Source organism: Equus quagga, chromosome 3 (assembly GCF_021613505.1).
Source record: "Equus quagga isolate Etosha38 chromosome 3, UCLA_HA_Equagga_1.0, whole genome shotgun sequence".
NCBI lineage: Eukaryota > Metazoa > Chordata > Mammalia > Perissodactyla > Equidae > Equus > Equus quagga.
Window position 1 is genome coordinate 117,309,226 of NC_060269.1, and position 17,754 is coordinate 117,326,979.

A 17,754-nucleotide genomic window follows, 5' to 3' on the forward strand; every position below is an offset into this window, starting at 1 on the left:
AAGTTATAAAGTTTTCAGTGTTTACAGATTACAGTAGAGACTGCTACTTGTCCCTCAGTACTCAGTCTCCTTCTTCCTGTTAGAAACCCCCAGAGTCTACATACCTAGGCTCTGGTTAATGGGACATGAGCAACGATGGGTGCAACTTCTGGGTCATGCCATTACCAAAGAAAACAGGGGGAAAGCTGCTCGCCCTTCATTTTCTTTCTCCCTCCTGAGGGAAGGGACAGGGAGGTGCTGATGGTTAGTCATCTTCAACCATGCAGATGAGGGCAACACCCTTGGGAGATGGCAGAACAAAAAGATAGAAGGAAGTATCTAGGTCCTTGGATAACCTTCTGAAGCAAAACTGCCCTATCCCTGTGGGACTGTCAACCAGATTAGAATTTTCCATCAGAGAGAAATAAGTCTTCCAGTTTGCTTAAGCTACTACCGTTCTCTGGTAAAACTGTTAAAACCAATTTTTTACTGAGGACATAGGCTGACTTCTCCAACACTAAACAGGGTGGTCTGCCATCAATTCTTAGTGGTTGCTTGAAGAATTCTAAGCCTATGATTTCACCTACTCTCTTGAAGATAAAACAAATACCATACCTGGGCAGAAGAGCGACAAAGGTTGTAAGGACACAAACTAAGTAGAACATTGGATCCAGCATGTGCTTCTGCATAATCCAGTAGGGGTTGGAGGGTGGGTTGCAAGTTACACACATGGCTCCAAAAGCCAAGGCAAAGAAAAAATAAGACAAGATGCTACCAACGATGACCAGCATGTGGATCCAGGTCTGCAAGACAAGAAGAGCAGGGAACATAAACACTCTTTCTCTCTGATGGGGCTTTGCAGCCTGGCAAAATTACTCTTGAAGAGACAACACATCTAAGCAGTGGGTGAATGGTGTAACAAATGTTAGTGAACAAAACACAAAATACTGGGGAGATAAGACAAGAGCATGTTTTGGCAAGAGCTCATATCACTGCTGAAATTCGGTAAAACTAAGTCAAATGCCATAAAGTAATTCTGATGACTACTTTATTTTGTATTGTCCATGTACCATAAGGTGTTTGGATTCTTTCCATTTTTTTTCATAGAGTCACTCATTGGTCTGTTTCTTCATTAAGGTGATACTTCAATCCAGTGATCCTCAAACTTTACCCCATCTACATAGGAGCTAGACATTGCTGTTGCTCACCAATATTCTCATTTTCTTCCTCTAATAAGCACTCGGGAAGACTGCACTTCCTCACCCCCTTGAAATTAAGCATGGCCACAGGTCTTGCTTGGACCAATGAAATGTAAATGGAAGGGATATGCAGAACTTTCAGGTTAGAAGCCTGGAAGAGCTGGTGTGCAATTTACCCTGCTGTCTCCTTTCCTTTCATCTTGACCAAGAAGTTCCTCTTGGGGACAATTCCAGATGGCACAGTTGCGAGACACAGCCTGGGTTGCTGAGCCACCCCTCAGAGGACAACTGCTCTAAAGCTGTTTGGAACCTTAGCTAACTTTAGATGAGTAAGAAATAAATCGCTGTGTGTCACACCATAGCCTAGACATCTTCACATCCATGATAGCTTGCAATATTATTTTTCTTAATATTTTTCTTTAAACTGACTCCCTATTTAATTAACTTTATTTAGGGAAAAAAAGCAGATTACTACCTTAAATGTAACATCAGCATTACCTGTCATCATAGTGCTGAGTCTGGAATCTGATCTATCTTTGTTACAAAGGGAAATTAGCAAGAATTATTGTGATAAACATACTAGCCACTGGGGCTGGCCCCGTGGCCGAGTGGTTAAGTTCGCAGGCTCCGCTTCAGCAGACCAGGGTTTCCCGGGTTCAGATCCTGGGTGTGGACATGGCACCGCTCATCAAGCCATGCTGAGGCAGCATCCCATATGCCACAACTAGAAGGACCCACAACTAAAAATATTTAACTATGTACCGGGGGGCTTTGGGGAGAAAAAGGAAAAATAAAATCTTAAAAAAAAAAAAAATGCCCCAAGCAGACTTCCTCTTTGACATACTCCAAAGTGTGAAAAGAGAATCACCCTCACATTCTGCAGCATCCAGTGTTCTCTAGGGCAGTGCATGGTGCCATCTAAAATCACAGTGTACACCATGGTGGTATCTGTGACGCTTTGGGGGAAGCACTGCCTTTATTAGTCTTTTTTATTATTTAGGGCTATACTTTTCAAACAAGATCCAATTTTCTCCTTTTTCCTTTTAAGCTTGCAAAGTATTTCCCCATGATAGACATCTTCACAAAAGTCACAAATACTGCTCTTTTTTTGGAAAATGTACAAACTGCTCAGAAAATGTTGGCTAAATCTTTAATATCATCATGTCTCTAAAACAATGATTTCTTTGTTTTTTCCTTTGTTTCTCCAATGTCCTTCCTTTCTATTGAGCCCTACTACCCTAATTTTTTTCTCTTAAAATGTGCTTTTGGCAAGTGAGATAGTGACTTGATGGAGTGGACACATTTAAATGAATTGATAAAGGAAGTTAAAGTTGAGGGACACTGGGTCAAACCCGACAGGGAGGTGGGAGGTGGCAATGAGATGGTGAGCAAGAGCATGAAGGGAAACTGATTCACGTACTCAGAATGGCTGACCTATTGAACAAGGGACCGTCAGAGGCCGTAAACTCTAGCCTCCCCAGGCATGAGAAACAATTCTTTAATGATGCGTCCTTTATACAGTCACTGTTTTTCCTGGCACTTAGCTTTCACTCCCCTTCTTCTTGGTGAGGACACTCAGCATTATGCATAGTCTTGGCAAAATATTCCTCCTCTAGCCAAAACCTATGGCTGGCGCTCAGGAAATAGAATTCTGTCACCAGGTACTAAACTTGGAGCCCAATGAGGCAAGAGAAGAAAACGACTGGAGCCAAAGCAGAGCAGAGTACCGTCCTGACAAGCCTGTTCATTAGTTTCTGTTCCCTGGATCTCCAGAGCCACTCTGGTTCCTCGGGATGGTTTTGTTTTGTTTTGTTTTCCCGTGGTTCTTCAAGATATTTTAAATTACTTTTCTATTTATTAGGTTCAGGTTAACCAGAACAGATTGCTGTTGCTTATAACCAGTGAACTCAACCTGGCACACTTTATGCATTAGATCCTTCAGAACACTAATAAATGTCAGAACTCATGACATTTGCTTAGGCAGTAATCACAGGTACCTCCACAATTGCTGAAAATTAAATAGATATTAAAATAGATAGATTTAGTTCTAGAATTCCCTTTATTTTACCCAACTGGTATTTTCTCAGGATATTAACCTTTTACTATACTTTAGGCTTGTAAGGATTGGTTGTAGCAGGTTATATGCAAAGTGAATGATGCCAAAAATACTCAGGATTATTATAAATTATTCTTCAGAAATTATTATAAATAATCTTATAATATAATCTCATATAATGTATTATAAACTATAACGCCATTCAGTTATTTCCTGTTTGAAATGCATTTGCTTCCAGGATAGTAAATATACCTCAAAACTGGTTAGTCATTTAATCATTCATTTATCCATTCAAATGTTTTTTGAGCACCTACTGTGTGCTAGTCTTGTCCTAGATACTGGCATACAGTGGGGAACAAAGGAAACATGCATCTTGCCCTCAAAGAGGTTATAGCCTAATGAGGAAGATAAACATGAATCAGATAATCACAAAATTAAATTAATAATTATAAATTATTACTAGAGCCATGAATAAAAACAAGAAGATGGTATGAGAAAATGGATAGTGAGGGAGAGGCTCTTAGAGGAAGTAGCATTTGTGCTGAGGCCTAAAATAACATTTGAGCTTGGTAAAGTGCAGGGATCCAAGAGGGAAATAGGAATACTCCCATCCAAAGATGTGGCAAATGCTAAGGCCCTGAGGTGGTAACCATGTCAATGCATCTGAGAAACTGAAAGAGGGACAGTGTGGCTCCAGCCCATGAATAAGTGGAGATGAGATTGCAGAGAGAAGTGGGGGCATCATTGCATGAGGTCTTCGCGTTATCTTAGGGCTTTTAGATATTATTCCAAGTACAATAGGAAACCCTTGAAGAATTTTACCTAAAGGAGAGCAAAAAGATATGATTTTTGTTTCAAAACGATGATTCTGGTTGTTATATGGAGAAAGGCTGGAAGAGTCAAGAGTAGAGGTAGGAAGACTCAGGAGGCTGCAGCAATTGTCCAGGAAGAGAGGACAGTGGCTTAGACTACAGCAGAGACAATGACAATGGAAATGAGTGAGCAGCATAAATAATCACAGTGGTAGTTTATTCTCCAGAGATGGGTGGGATGTTCTGCATCTGCAAAGGGAGGTTGACAATAACGCTCTCATTATCTGAACCCTACACATTAGGTTTGATGCAGAGAGATACCTTGCAATCATTTTGATGAAAAGACAGCTTTATCAAGTCAGCAACTAAGTTAAAAACACCTAGATTTAAATGAATGGTAGACATTCTGGAGAGAGAAAAAGATAGTTTTTGTATTATAAGAAAGGCACAAAACCATCACTTACTAAAGTACAGTGTACCAAGATTATGGCATAACATCTCTTTTTATTTTAGTTGAAAGGCATCAGCTTGGTCTTGAAGAATGCTGGTCATAGGATAGTAATTGTTTTTCCAGCCTGACTCATACCTCCATGAACCATTCACCATAGATACCACCAAGGTGACCAGGCAGGTATTTTCCACTTTTCCTGACTGCAAATCAACCTCAACATAATGGCACTCAACAATCAGAAGCCATGAACCACCCTCCTTACATGGAGTCATTACTCTTCTCATTTCCACTTGTCTTCTAGGCATGAAGGGCTTAGCAGGGTTACTGCCAATAGAAGACATTTCCCCAAGCATAGTTTCAGGCTACTTCAGAGGCAGGAAAACCACTCACCAGACTCTTGCTTTCAATCACCAGATGGAGGAGAATGATGAACAGAGCAGCTGTGTTCAGGGGGTTTCCAAATGTAAAGATGTCAATGTCTGAGCCCTTGTAGGTCTACAAAGAGAGGACAACAGTAGGTGACTTTGGAGACCTGTGCATACTCAGTGGTAGGAGTAACATCACTTTATTCTGTAGCGCAAATGAGGACTGAGTTCCTTCTACAATGTTCACAATAACTGGTCATTTAGGATAAACTTGAACATTTCCAGAAAAGAGAGGCTGACTCTCTCTCCCAACAGGCCATCTAATCTTTGAACTTATCAGTTGGAATTCCTCTTTATTCTGAATCATAATTTATCTTCCTGGAACCTTTTACTCATACTTCTGGCTCTTTAAGTTATAGGGAAATATCAAATATGTTCCCCTTAACAGAGCTGCAAACCTCAGGCTATCCTGAGTCTATGTCTCTGCGAAGTAAACATGCCCTCCTCTGTCCTATGTGTATGCCTTCAAGTAGCTCAAATGACACAATTTTCTGATCTTTCACAATTCTAGTCATTCTCTTCTGAATACACTTCACATTGCCTTACCTATATTCCTCTTGAAATGCAGTATACCCAGAAATCCTAGCTGGGCTAATTCTAGTCATTTTATTTGAATAAAGAAGAAAATGGTTAACTTAGAGACTATCACTGTTTTCATTTTTAATACTATACTTTTATTAACACTCAGATCAAGCTAGTGTTTTCTTCCAGGGGAGGGTATGTGTGGATGGGTAGCTAGATCATGCTGCTCTGTGCTTGGTGTTGGCTTCAATTTTTAAATTAATTTTGAGACATTCTTTGCTTAGTCACTTTTCCTCTATTCTTTACCTGTAAAACAAGGTTTTTAATTTTGGGGAGACTACTTATAAGAGCTGTCATCCTGGTAGAATTAGCCCAGCACTCATTAATAATAACCTTCGTATTCTGACTTTGCCTCTCTGATTTTGATTCATCTAATTATATGGCTGGACTTTCAATTTTATTCAAGCATTGATGAAAATTATCAAGCAGTACAAGACTAAAAAGAGACTCAAGAGGAGTCAACGAGACACTTCTCTCCAAATTTATTCCATGACCTAACATATTTGGGGGAGTGTTTATAATTTAGGCAGCTAAATAATCAACTAGGTTATATGAGCAATCTACTCTAATATACCCATTCTATATGCTGATACAGGCGACAAAGTACGAAGAAGCATCATTGACTCATTAATAACAAATACTTTGAGTGAAAGGACTCACATAGTAAGGCACAAAGAAGCAAACCAGGCTTTGATAAAAGGCATCCAACAAGGTGATCCAGAAGGTGAGGGGTAAGTATGCCTGAAAATCAAACAGATATTGGGGAGGCAGATTTATAAGGGTCAAAGTAAAGTCAAGGAACAACACAAGTCAGTACTTATTTTTGCTTCCCTAAGAGAAAACCCTATCCCTTCATTCTCTCACTCACAAAACAGGCAGGATTTGTAAATCATAGTGGAAGAATGAGGGGTGAGAGTTGAATGAGATGCATTCACAGGTGAAAAAAAATCCTGAAGGAACTTTTCTTCAGCTTGTGTTGCTTTAATCACTGATCGATCTTAAATCTACCTGACATAGGGGCAGTAGTACTACCTTTCCATTTTTGTTTCAAAAACTTCTCCACACCCATCCACTTTTCTCTATCTCCACTGCTCCCTTCATTCCAATTCACCATCAACTCTCTCTGTGAATGACTGGATAGCCACCTAACTGGCCTTTTTGCTTCCTCTCCTACCTCTAATCCAATCTTCCCATAGGAGCCAGATGGTTTTTTTGTTTTTGTTTTGCTGAGGAAGATTTGCCATGAGCTAACATCCGTGGCCAATCTTCCTCTTTTTGCTCGAGGAAGATTAGCCCTGAGCTAACATCTGTGCCAATCTTCCTCTATTTTGTATGTGGGTTGCTGCCACAGCACAGCTGACGAGTGGTGTAGGTCTGTGCTCAGGATCCAAATCTGTGAACCCGAGCTGCCGAAGCAGAATGCGATGAACTCAACCACTATGCCATGGGGCTGGCCCCTAGCCAGATGGTTTTTAAAAGACTGTAAGTCAGATCATGCCATCTTCCAAATTAATCAAACTGACCTCCTCCAATGACTTCCCATTGCATTTCCAATACCTCCTAAGTTCCTTCCCACGCCTCTAAGGTCCTGCATGTCTGCCCACTGGAGCCCCTGCTCTCCAGGATCACCATTCTTACCCTCGTTCACTATGCTCCTGCCACAGGGACCGTTGTTCTATTCCTCAAACATGCCAAATCCTTCCTTTCCTCAGGGCTTTATTTGCACTATTCTCTCTGCCAGGAATTCTTTGCGCTGGACTTCTCACATGGCCAGTTGCTCATTATTTATATCCTGGCTCAAATATCACTTCCTCATAGAGGCACCCCCAGGCCAGAATAAAAACTATGTCCACCGGATCACTTACTACCATGGCATCTTTTAGAAGTCTCTCATGATCAGAAATAATCTTCTTTGTTTATCTAATGATTTTCTGCTTCTCTCAAGAGGATGCAAGTTTCATAGTGTAGGAATTTGATTCTTTTATTCAAATGATTAAAACAGTGCCTGGTACATAGCAGGTACTCAACAAACAGTTGTTGGACTAATAAACTATTCTTATATAACTTTTCATGTGCTAAACTGCTTCCTGCTAAAAATTTGCAGAAAGAGAAAGATCAAGTAGAGATACTACTCAAGTGATTGAAAACAGGTTTTCAAATAAGAGTCAACTCTGATTGAATGGTAATTTGTGTTCAGAAGGATTCTGAGGCTGCATTCAGACCCAGAAGGAAGGTTGGAGTGCTACAGTTTATTAGTGATGTCAGCCATGGACAAAAATGGCAACATATCATATCCCTGAGCTATTTTTCTCTTTTCTTAACGTGTTCTTAGTCTTATTTCCTTCCAAATGCAAAAAGAGACTGAAATTTCCTTGAAAATGTCTAGTTCTCTCCAAAAGAACAAAGCTTTATAAATATACAAATTCTTCATATACATTCTTCCATTCTTCAAAAGACTACACTTGGAATTTTTACATCTATCCTTTTTTTATCTCTTTGTCCTCTGGAAAATCAAAGCAACGAAGAGTCCTTATTTCTAATCTACTTTTCCCTATATCTCCTTTTACTATTTCCTCAGTGGAAATGATGGAATATTCTACCGCCTTTCTTCATCCAAGTGTACATAAAATCTAAGCAGAAGCACATTCAAATGGGGGAAGAGAATGTGACAGTAAAGGGACAACCAAAATGCCACTGGACAAGAAAGAGCAATTTGGGGATAAGTTAAAATACAACTTTACGCTTCTGGGGGAATAGAGGTTGCTCAGAAGACCTGGAGCAAAAAGGTAAAAAGTACAATTTATCCACAGTCACGTGAGCAAGGGAAGTAGAGAAGGGACAAAGGACAAGATACATGAGAAGCTGGAGGTATTAACGCATGGGATCTGGAAATCGAAAGGGAAAATCTGGACATGGAGTCAAAGCCAGAAAATACTGTGTGGGTGATGAGAGATGGGTAATAGATGATTGTCTCTTGGAAGGGAAGCCTCTGACTGCAGCCTTCCAGACCCATCTCCTTTCAAGGAGAGAGATTCTATAACCCTGGAGAATATATTTTATGACACGGAAGACAGGAAATGGCCAAAGCATAAAACAGAATTTGTTTGGAGGCCAAGTTCAAAGAAAGGACAACTCTTCTCAAAGGTAAAGTCAATGAAATCAGTTACCTTTTATCAATAGCCACATGCTGGGAATCTGCCTGCTATTACCGTGCATTATAAAACTGGCCAGCTCAATAGAACAACGTGTGCAAAGGACTGCTAGCAGGGTTTCACAACAGGAAACAATGACCTCAACTCTTCCAAGAGTAAGGACTGATTATAATGTTCAGTCTGTACAAATGGGCTTTTAAAATACTAGCTATAAAAAACTTTGATGGTCCCCCTCACCACTCTTTCCCCAGTGAACCTGAAATTTAACGTAGGCCTGGGGTGCTGGACAACCCTCATTAATATCAACCATACATTCCTGCATCCTGGCCTTGAACTTTCAGTTAGAGTGCACTCCGTTAGGAAAACCCTATGTAATTCCTCGATCTGAATGGACTGGATGATATTAAAGGATTTGAAGGATTTCTTCTTCCCTGAAAGCAGAATACGACATCTCTGTGTTGGCTGCCCCAGGTAGCCTAAGGACATTCAACTAGTCTTCAGTCTGGAAAGGCAGTTCAAGTCAGAATAAAGTTAGACTGATGAAAAGAAACGTAGCATTTTAAATGCAGGACTTACTCAAATTTACGGTTATTCAGAGTTGGGGGTGGGGGGCAGGTAAAAATAACAATATTGAGAGCTTAATATGGCTGGAACTTTTTTTTTTCTCTTTTTTTTGAGGAAGATTAGCCCTGAGCTAACTACTACCAATCCTCCTCTTTTTACTGAGGAAGACTGGCTGTGAGCTAACATCCATGCCCATCTTCCTTTATACGTGGGACGCCTACCACAGCATGGCTTTTGCCAAGTGGCACCATGTCCGCACCCGGGATGCGAACCGGCGAACCCCGGGCTGCCGAGAAGCAGAACGTGTGAATGTAACCACTGCGCCACTGGGCCGGCCCCTGGTGGCTGGAACTTTTACATGTATTATCTTACCAAAATGTCACAACATCTCCAAACTTTAAAGAAACTGAAGTACAGGCAAGTTAAATAACTTATCAAGGTCACACACCACAGAACCAGAATTTAAACTCAGGCTAACATAACCCATTCTTTCTAATATGTGTCAATCCGGGTCAGTGACTTTAGAATAGCCAGTGAAGCCAAAACACAGATTTCTTATGGTGGGTCTCATTTTTGTCTGTCCAGTCCTATAGGAAACCCTTCTTCCCAATCTTCTCTGTGTGCTTCAGCTCTGTCCTCAGGAATGACATATGTCCTAGGGCTGGTCAGGGAGAAAACGATCTTTCTAGCTACAGTGATAAACACAGAGAAAGGCATGTGACTCAAACTAGGAAGTGAGTCATAACCAGGACATTTACAGTTGCTTTAAGAATAACAGTGTTCTGTCACCACTACTCTCGGATTTGGCAGCTATGTGAAATAATTTTCTCTTTTTCATTAAGCCAATTTCAGCCTGTTTTCTGTCACTTGCAATTGAAAGAGTCCTGACTAAGACAGCCCTGTTCTCAAGACTAGCATATCTGACTCTTCAACTTTGTCCACTTATAGGTGTCATAGGCTCCTGGTCCAACTCAGTCCCTGTGATCCAGACAATGAGCTTGTGAGAGCACTCTGAATCTCTGGCCATTAAATACCAAGGGCTGGGGGGCCGAAGGGTTAAAGATAGCACCACTATTCTTTCTGGGGCAGAGCTTAATGGGAGGCAGCATGGGCTCGGTTCAACTGCTCCTCCCACGAGCTCTGTGACACGAGCACATCATGTCTCTCCCTGTGCCTCGCTTTCCTCATCCACAAAGCGTGGATGATGTAGCACCTATCTTGCAGGGTCATTTTGAGGATTAGATTTAGGGATGCTAAGTACTCAGAATAGCGCCTGGCATACAGGAGGCATTACATACATGTTCATAAGAGCTATTTTAATGTTGGTTATTATTTATTTTGTGGAAGATGAATTAGAAAGAAAAGAGTTTTGAGACAGCTAGCCCAATTAATCAGCTACTACAATACTGCAGGTAAGAGACAATGAGAGTAGTGACAGAAGGATGGAAAGGGGGTGATCGATATAAGCGATGTATCAGAAGTAGCCTGTTGGAATAAGATTGATTAAGTGGAGGTGGGGCACAGTTTTAGGGAGAGGGAGCCATTAAGATCATTCCACTGTTCTGATTGACAATAGGACCTAAAGAATTTAACTTTTGTTTTGGAATCAGACTGAGAAGGGTTCACATTCTGGCTCTGCCATTTTTAGCTGTGAGATTTTTGGAAAAATTACTTAACCCCTTTGATTTTCAGATTTTTCACCTTAGAATGAGAATGATACTAGGTTCTGTCTCAGTGTTTCTGTGAAGATAAATGAGACAGGGAATGGTTAGTAGTTCACAAAATAGATGGCACAGTGGGGTTTGGTAAATGCTAGATATTATTAGTTGTAAAGTCTAAACACTGGATTTCTTCTTATAAGCACCCAACTCCTTTCCAAATTTTACCCACGCTCATTTCAGAGGCAAGTAACTTAATATCTGCTGTGTTAGTAGAGATCATTTGAAACAAACAGACAATTCAAACAGTTTTAAATAGTTCCTAAGGTACCACAATATTTGAGCTGGCTGATTGGAAAATGCCCTGGCTTTGACCACAGAGGTGTACTGGCCTAAGTACTCTTGCTTTAGCACCTACCTCTGATTTCTGACCACTCTTGTAAAGTTCAGGCAGTTGCATGAGGGTCTCTGCAGACACATCTTTTTCCAAAACCCCATAAATGACGGGAGGAGCAGACGTGAAAAGGAGGTTGAAGAAGATCAAAACCCAATAGTCAGTCATGGATGTTCCTGAAAACCCACAAAAGAACTGGTACCAGAAAAGGAGGTTCACATAGGCCTAGGACACAAAGAGGAACATTGGCATCTTAGAAACAGCAACGCGTGCTATGCCCGCACAGGCCATACACTGCCATTTGAGCTGTGTGAGCTCAGCCTCTGTCTCAGAGCAGTTTCCTCACTTACAGAATGGAAGGGCACAACTTACCTTGCAGCTTTTTTTGGTAAATGTTTTACTAAACTAAATCGCACACATATGCATACACACACACCTCCCCCCCCAACTTACTGTGTGGTGGTGGCACTGTTCTAAGAGCTTTACAAATAATTCATTTAATGTTCATAACAACTTGGGAATTATTCTTCTCATTTACAGATGAGCAAAGTGAGGCACAGAGAGGCTAAAGGACTTGCCCAAAGTTACCCAGCTAATAAGTGGGAGAGCCAGCATTCAAATTGAGACATATCAGCTCTCAGATGACGAGAATTTAGCCCAGTCCATAGCAGGTACGCAACAAATGCTCATTCTCTCACTTTGTAGGTTCACCATTACTTTCCAGTGGTGAAATGGAATGGTGCCAGGAGGGGACCAACCATCCCAGTTTTCTTGGGACTGAGGAGTTTCGCTGGACACGGGACTCTCACTGCTAAAACTGGTCAGTCCCAGGCAAATCAAGACAGTTGGTCATGCTAGAGACTAGGAACATATATCCTTCATTGTTTCCTCCAGTATTTCTTCTCCAACGAAGGCCACAATAGCAAAAGCTCTGTGCCCTCAAGAAAGGCAGAGAACAGGAAAGGACACTGGACTTAGATTTAAGAAGTCTTATTTCAAGGCCTGGGAACACTTTCTATTGATTGTTTGACTTTAGGCCACTTTCCTAATGTCTCTGAATTTTGATTTCCTCATGTGAAAAATGAGAATTATCCCACCTCAGGGCTTAGTATCAAGGTCAAGTTAGGAAGTGTTCCTGACCCCCCAGTGCCTTATGAATATAAGATATGGTTATCATTGGCATCATAGATACACTATAACATCTTAGGACAGGGACCACAGTCCTTAGAATAGAGTTTCTTAGTCTAGGGTCCATGGACATGCATAATGCCCAGCTCCTGCACATGTATCAATTTGGGGTACATGTGGTTTGGGGCACTGTTCTGGGGAGTGAATCCATAGTTCTCATCAGTATCTCAAAAGTTGTCCAAGACCCAAGAACCATAGTCTCAGAAAGATAAGCTACTCGAATGGCTTCTGGTACTGGCCCTTTTCTCAATACGGTTAGAGCATTCATTGTCTGGCTAGGTGAGCAAGAGGTAGAAATTAAGTCTGCAGGATATCAGTATGAATGGCCATCCCAGGGTTATGGAGCAGAAGGACCACAGGGTCCTTGCTCCCGGGTGATATGCCTTCTACTTATAAACACTCCCCCTCTCTCCAAGAGCACATGGCACCTCTTTCTAATATTAGTGTTTCTTAACCCTTGGGTTTAATCTAGGGTTAAAAGGAGGTGTGAGGAAAGTGGGCTACCTTGCAAGAGAAGAGAAGGTAGAGAAATGAGAAAGTATTAAAAAAAACAACTAGGGAGAGGGGCTCCTCCCTAAAAGTCATTGACTAAATCTCAGAATTTCACATTACAAATCACAGCTTTCTCAAGAATCACACACTCGGGCAGAGACATTACACATTTCAAATATTTTCATGAAGTATCAAAGTTCTATTAAACTGACTAAATGTGCTAATTCTAATTAGTTGAAAGCACTGAGAGCTTCCAAAAAGTTCACTGCGTTATGGAAAAAAAAGAGGCTCTTGCTGACTGAAAGACAGACAGCCAGCCACACATCTGAATTACACACTTAGGGTATCCTAAAAATGACCCATTAAAGTTATTTTTTTCCTAAAGATGGCATTTCGACAGAGTGATGTAAACTTGGGTTTACCACTAACATGCTACATATGGACTTTAAAGACTAAGAATAAATTTGGTCTAAAAACCATGCCCTATTTACATATTACCCCACCAGAAGGGACTCAAGTGGAGCAGCCGGAGGTCAGTATGATTTTATAAAAGAGGAAACTGAAACTTAAATGGTATGCCAAAGATGAGAAACCAGGACTTCTAATCATATTCTGTCCTTTTAGGGATCATATAATGAAAATAAAATTCCTTGACCATCCAATAACTCCCAAGCACAAACACATTTTATAGGTTTGCTAGAAAATTCTTGCATTTGGGTTTTCATCTGTATCTGTGTCTTCAATATACCACAGGGGACATCAATTTGGGGACAGCAGATTTTTTTTATATCTCCTGTAAAATGGAAGCAAACCTCTTCATTCTCTACTGACAGATAACTTTAAGCATTTCATAATTCTGCCTGTCATAACCTTTTTATAGAAGGTCAAAAATTCGATTTCAAATGAACCAGACAGGACTTAACTGAATTTAAATACATAGGGAATAGAAAATGCCAGCAGATGGACAAGCCTAGCAATTTACCGTCAGCAGCTGAAACATAGCACATTCTCAGATTATTTCTGGAAAGGCAGCAGGAGTGCTCCTGGCTGCTCCCAAAACATCAATAAGCAAAGTTGCTTAGGTGTACGGCACGTCCTTTTCATCCCTTACGCAAGCAAAAGTGGCAGGCGAAAAGGGGGAAGGGACAAATTCTCTGGAGTTACATACCACATTTTTGTAGAAAAAATAGAGCATCATGTTGGAAAGCCGTGTATAACACCAGTGCCCGTGGACCAGGAGGAGCTTGCTGAGATGTTTAAACTGAGAAACGGCAAAGTCACTGGCCATCACAGCCTGCAGAGGCAATGGGAAGAGAATGCCACTGAGCAATCAAACGTGTTAGAACAGACAGAGTATGGGCAGCCTTGCCATCATCAGACTCAGATTAGTCAAAAATGTGGCTTAAACCTTACATGCAGATCAAGACACAGACACACACACACATACACCCCCCCCCCCCCCACCCCCCCCCCCCCCCCGAAAACCTCCAAACAAGCAAAAACTCCTGAATACAGAGCCTTAACAGGTTGCCTGTAGTTACTACTTAGCTTTCCAATATGGTCGCATGAAGCGAGATTTCTCTTTGGTTACTACTCATGATGTAATTTCAGCAAACACACTTTCCCTAGAAAGCAGCTCCTTCCAAAAGAACTCTGTGCGGCACAATGTGCATTTGCTTCCCTCAATGAGGAGAATATTAAAAAGGATTGCACTTATGACTTTATATGATTTTGTATACTGTATCAGGCAAAGAGGTACTTGAATGCCTCATCTTCTGTGGAGATGTCCTAATTTATAATTCTCTGGAAACCCTAAGCCTCACATCCCAGCTTCCTCTGACAGCATTTGCTCCATACATGAAAAGCAGTCTTCTATCTGAATTTTGTGCCTAAAATACTATCCAACACACACACACACACAAATAGGCCACTACCATCTCCCTCATTCTCATTCTCTCATATCTTCTCTCTCTCTCTTCATGATCTTTAGATTTTTTATTCAAATCCTTAGTAGCTTTCATCAGTGCCAGAAGCTACATAGTTATTACAGAGTTAAAAACATATACTCTTATGATCTAGAAAAGCTCTATTTTTTTAAACTGAACAAGTGAACGACACTCTTAAAATTACCCAGGAAAATACCATAATCCTCACCCAGGAAACAATCAATGAATGGATAAACTTCCTGTCTCGCACTCCTAAGCTAACTTCAGACAGCCTCACTCCACCACAGAGATCTTATCTCGGAGAATGTTGCCTTAGATGGGCAGGGCAAGTCCATGGTACTTGGGTACACAACATCCACTCACCTGCATGCCTTCTTGACCTGAGATCCCTATCCCGATGTCTGCCACTTGTATCATGCTAACATCATTGGCACCGTCACCTTCATGAGGCAGAAGAAAATGTGAGAAACATGAGGAGTAAAGAAAAGATGCAAACTTTGCAAATCAATAGCGGCCACTCAAGTGAACAGACAAATTCTTCAAAGTTTATCCCATGTCTCCAAGTTACCTGGAAGCTAGTTAAGCAGAAATGAAATGTGGCATCCCACTATCATGAGGAAGAATTCCAAACTCAATACTGCCTTAAAATCCTTCATGCTACGGCACCTACCTGGACTGATCTCCCCTTTGTCCATGTTGCTCACTCTACTTTCAATTTTCCAGATACATTCTGCTCCTTCCAGCCACTGTACAGCATATGCTGTTTCTTTATTCTTACAAGACTGTCCTCCTTACCCTTACACCACCTTGCTGGATTTCAATTGCTCATGCCCTCAGCTTAGACGTCACTTCCTCTGCAACATCCTTCTCATATTCCCTTTAGATCAAATCCCCTTCCTTAGGCTCCAGCACAACCCTGTGTATTTCTATCATATGTATCACATGGTATTATGGTTGCATATAGATTTCTTGACCTCCCCAACATACTGGAAGCTTCTTAAGAGGAGGTATTATATTCCTGTTGGTAATGAGCGTTTATTGCTCCCAAATGCCCACCAACCATTCACTTATTTTCTGGTAATAGTATCTTGATTTTCCTTGGGAACTCTGAGTCCATGTGGTTTGTTAGGATGAACCCAAACCTCCAGATTTAGGATGGGCAACTGACCTAGGCCTAGACAACTAGCAAATTCTGTCCTCTGGCCTTAGTGATTGGTTCAGAGATGGGCACATGACACAACTTCATTGATATCATTAAAAGTCAGGAGGTTCTAGCCTCAGGGACATCTGGATCCAGGGGCTTGAATAATTCACTCATTTATATGTTCATTCAATAAGACTGTTGAAGAAAATTCCACCCTCACCCTGACACTTTACTCCAGCAACTTAAAAAGAGGCTCATTCTTTTCACTCGGGTTGCTAATAGGACAGGCTGTAACCCTGGGACTGTCAGTGGCTATGTCAGCATCCTGAGGGGAGAAGCTACCTGCGACTGAAAGCAATCCAGGGGAAAAAGACTGAAAGAGGTGGCTGAGTCCTCATCTTGCTAATGTCTCAACACTGGAGTGTCTCAGAGCTTAATCTCATACTTCTTCCTTTCTCCATTTATACTCATTTTTTGGTGATCTCATCTAATATCAAGGCTTTACCATGAGACTTACGATTCCCACATTCATATCTCTAGCCTGTTCCTCATTGCTAAATTCCAGCCTTTATATCCAGCTGCCTACCTTCATCACTCCCTAGACATCTAATAGACTTTTTAAACTTAACATGGGTAAGATCCACATTCTGATTTCCCTGACTACATCTCAGTAAACCGCAGCTCTGTCCTTTCTGTTCTTAGAGACAAAACCTTGGCGTCCCCCTAGAGTCCTTCTATCATACAACATATCTAATCCATCAACAAATGTCACCAGCTCTTTTTTCAAACCATGTCCATTATCTGACCACATCTTACCACCTTTTCTGCTCCCATCCAAGCTCAAGCCACCAATATCTCTTGCCTGAATCATTTCGATAGCCTCCCAACTGGTCTCCTTACTCATGTTGTTGCACCCCAAAAGTTACTCCCAACAAAGCAACCAAGGTGATCTTTTTAAACTTAAGGCAGATCATGTGCCTGCTCTAATTAAAATCTTCCAATGGCTTCCTATCTCTTCAGATAAAATGCAAAGTTTTATAATGGCCTCCAAGATCCTGCATTATCTGGCCACTTGCCACCTTTCTGCCCTTAATTAACCTGCAGAAAACTCTTCCCTTTGCTCAATCTGCTTTGGCCTCAGACACACCAAGCATGGACCATGGCCTTCACTTTCCTTTTCTTCTCTGCCAGGAATGTTCTCTCCCCAGATCTTCCATGGGTCCCCTATCATTTCCTTCCAGCCTCTGCCCTCCTCCAATGCTCTACATCCCCCTGATGCGGCTTTATTTCTTCAATAGAATTTGTCACTCTCTGATATCTTATATTTATGCCTTTTGTGTTTTGTTTTGTTTTTTACTGTATGTCCTCTTACCACATGTAGACATCTTAAAAAAAGGTACTTTATTTTATACACTCTTGCGTCTCTGTTGCCTAGAAAAATGCCTGGTACATACAAGGCACTCAATAAATATATGTTGAATTAATAAATAAATGAATTGTTCATGTCCTTGAATTTAACTTTACTGAAGGTGGAACCCCTGGGTTTTTCAGTTCTACAATTCAGCACAACACCCTATTTACCCAGCTGATTTGGGGGTCTGACATGTAACCCAAAGAGTCCTGACTATACTGTTTTCCATGTCACATCCCTACCACCTGGTTCATAGCAGGTGGTCAAACAGGTGATAGAGAGTGGGAGACAGTGATGGGGT

General features: G+C 41.2%; 1 protein-coding gene across 1 annotated transcript in view; it reads right to left on the bottom strand.

The window, feature by feature from the left end:
- Positions 1-17,754, bottom strand: part of LOC124237213 (phospholipid-transporting ATPase VD) — a 109,133-nt gene that overhangs the window by 3,693 nt on the left and 87,686 nt on the right. The window contains exons 17-22 of the mRNA XM_046656657.1: positions 15,262-15,338; positions 14,121-14,246; positions 11,297-11,497; positions 6,165-6,245; positions 4,888-4,992; positions 595-782 (exon numbers count right to left, since the gene is read on the bottom strand). Coding sequence (XP_046512613.1) covers positions 595-782; positions 4,888-4,992; positions 6,165-6,245; positions 11,297-11,497; positions 14,121-14,246; positions 15,262-15,338 — 778 coding nt within the window. The remainder of the gene's footprint in view (positions 1-594; positions 783-4,887; positions 4,993-6,164; positions 6,246-11,296; positions 11,498-14,120; positions 14,247-15,261; positions 15,339-17,754) is intronic.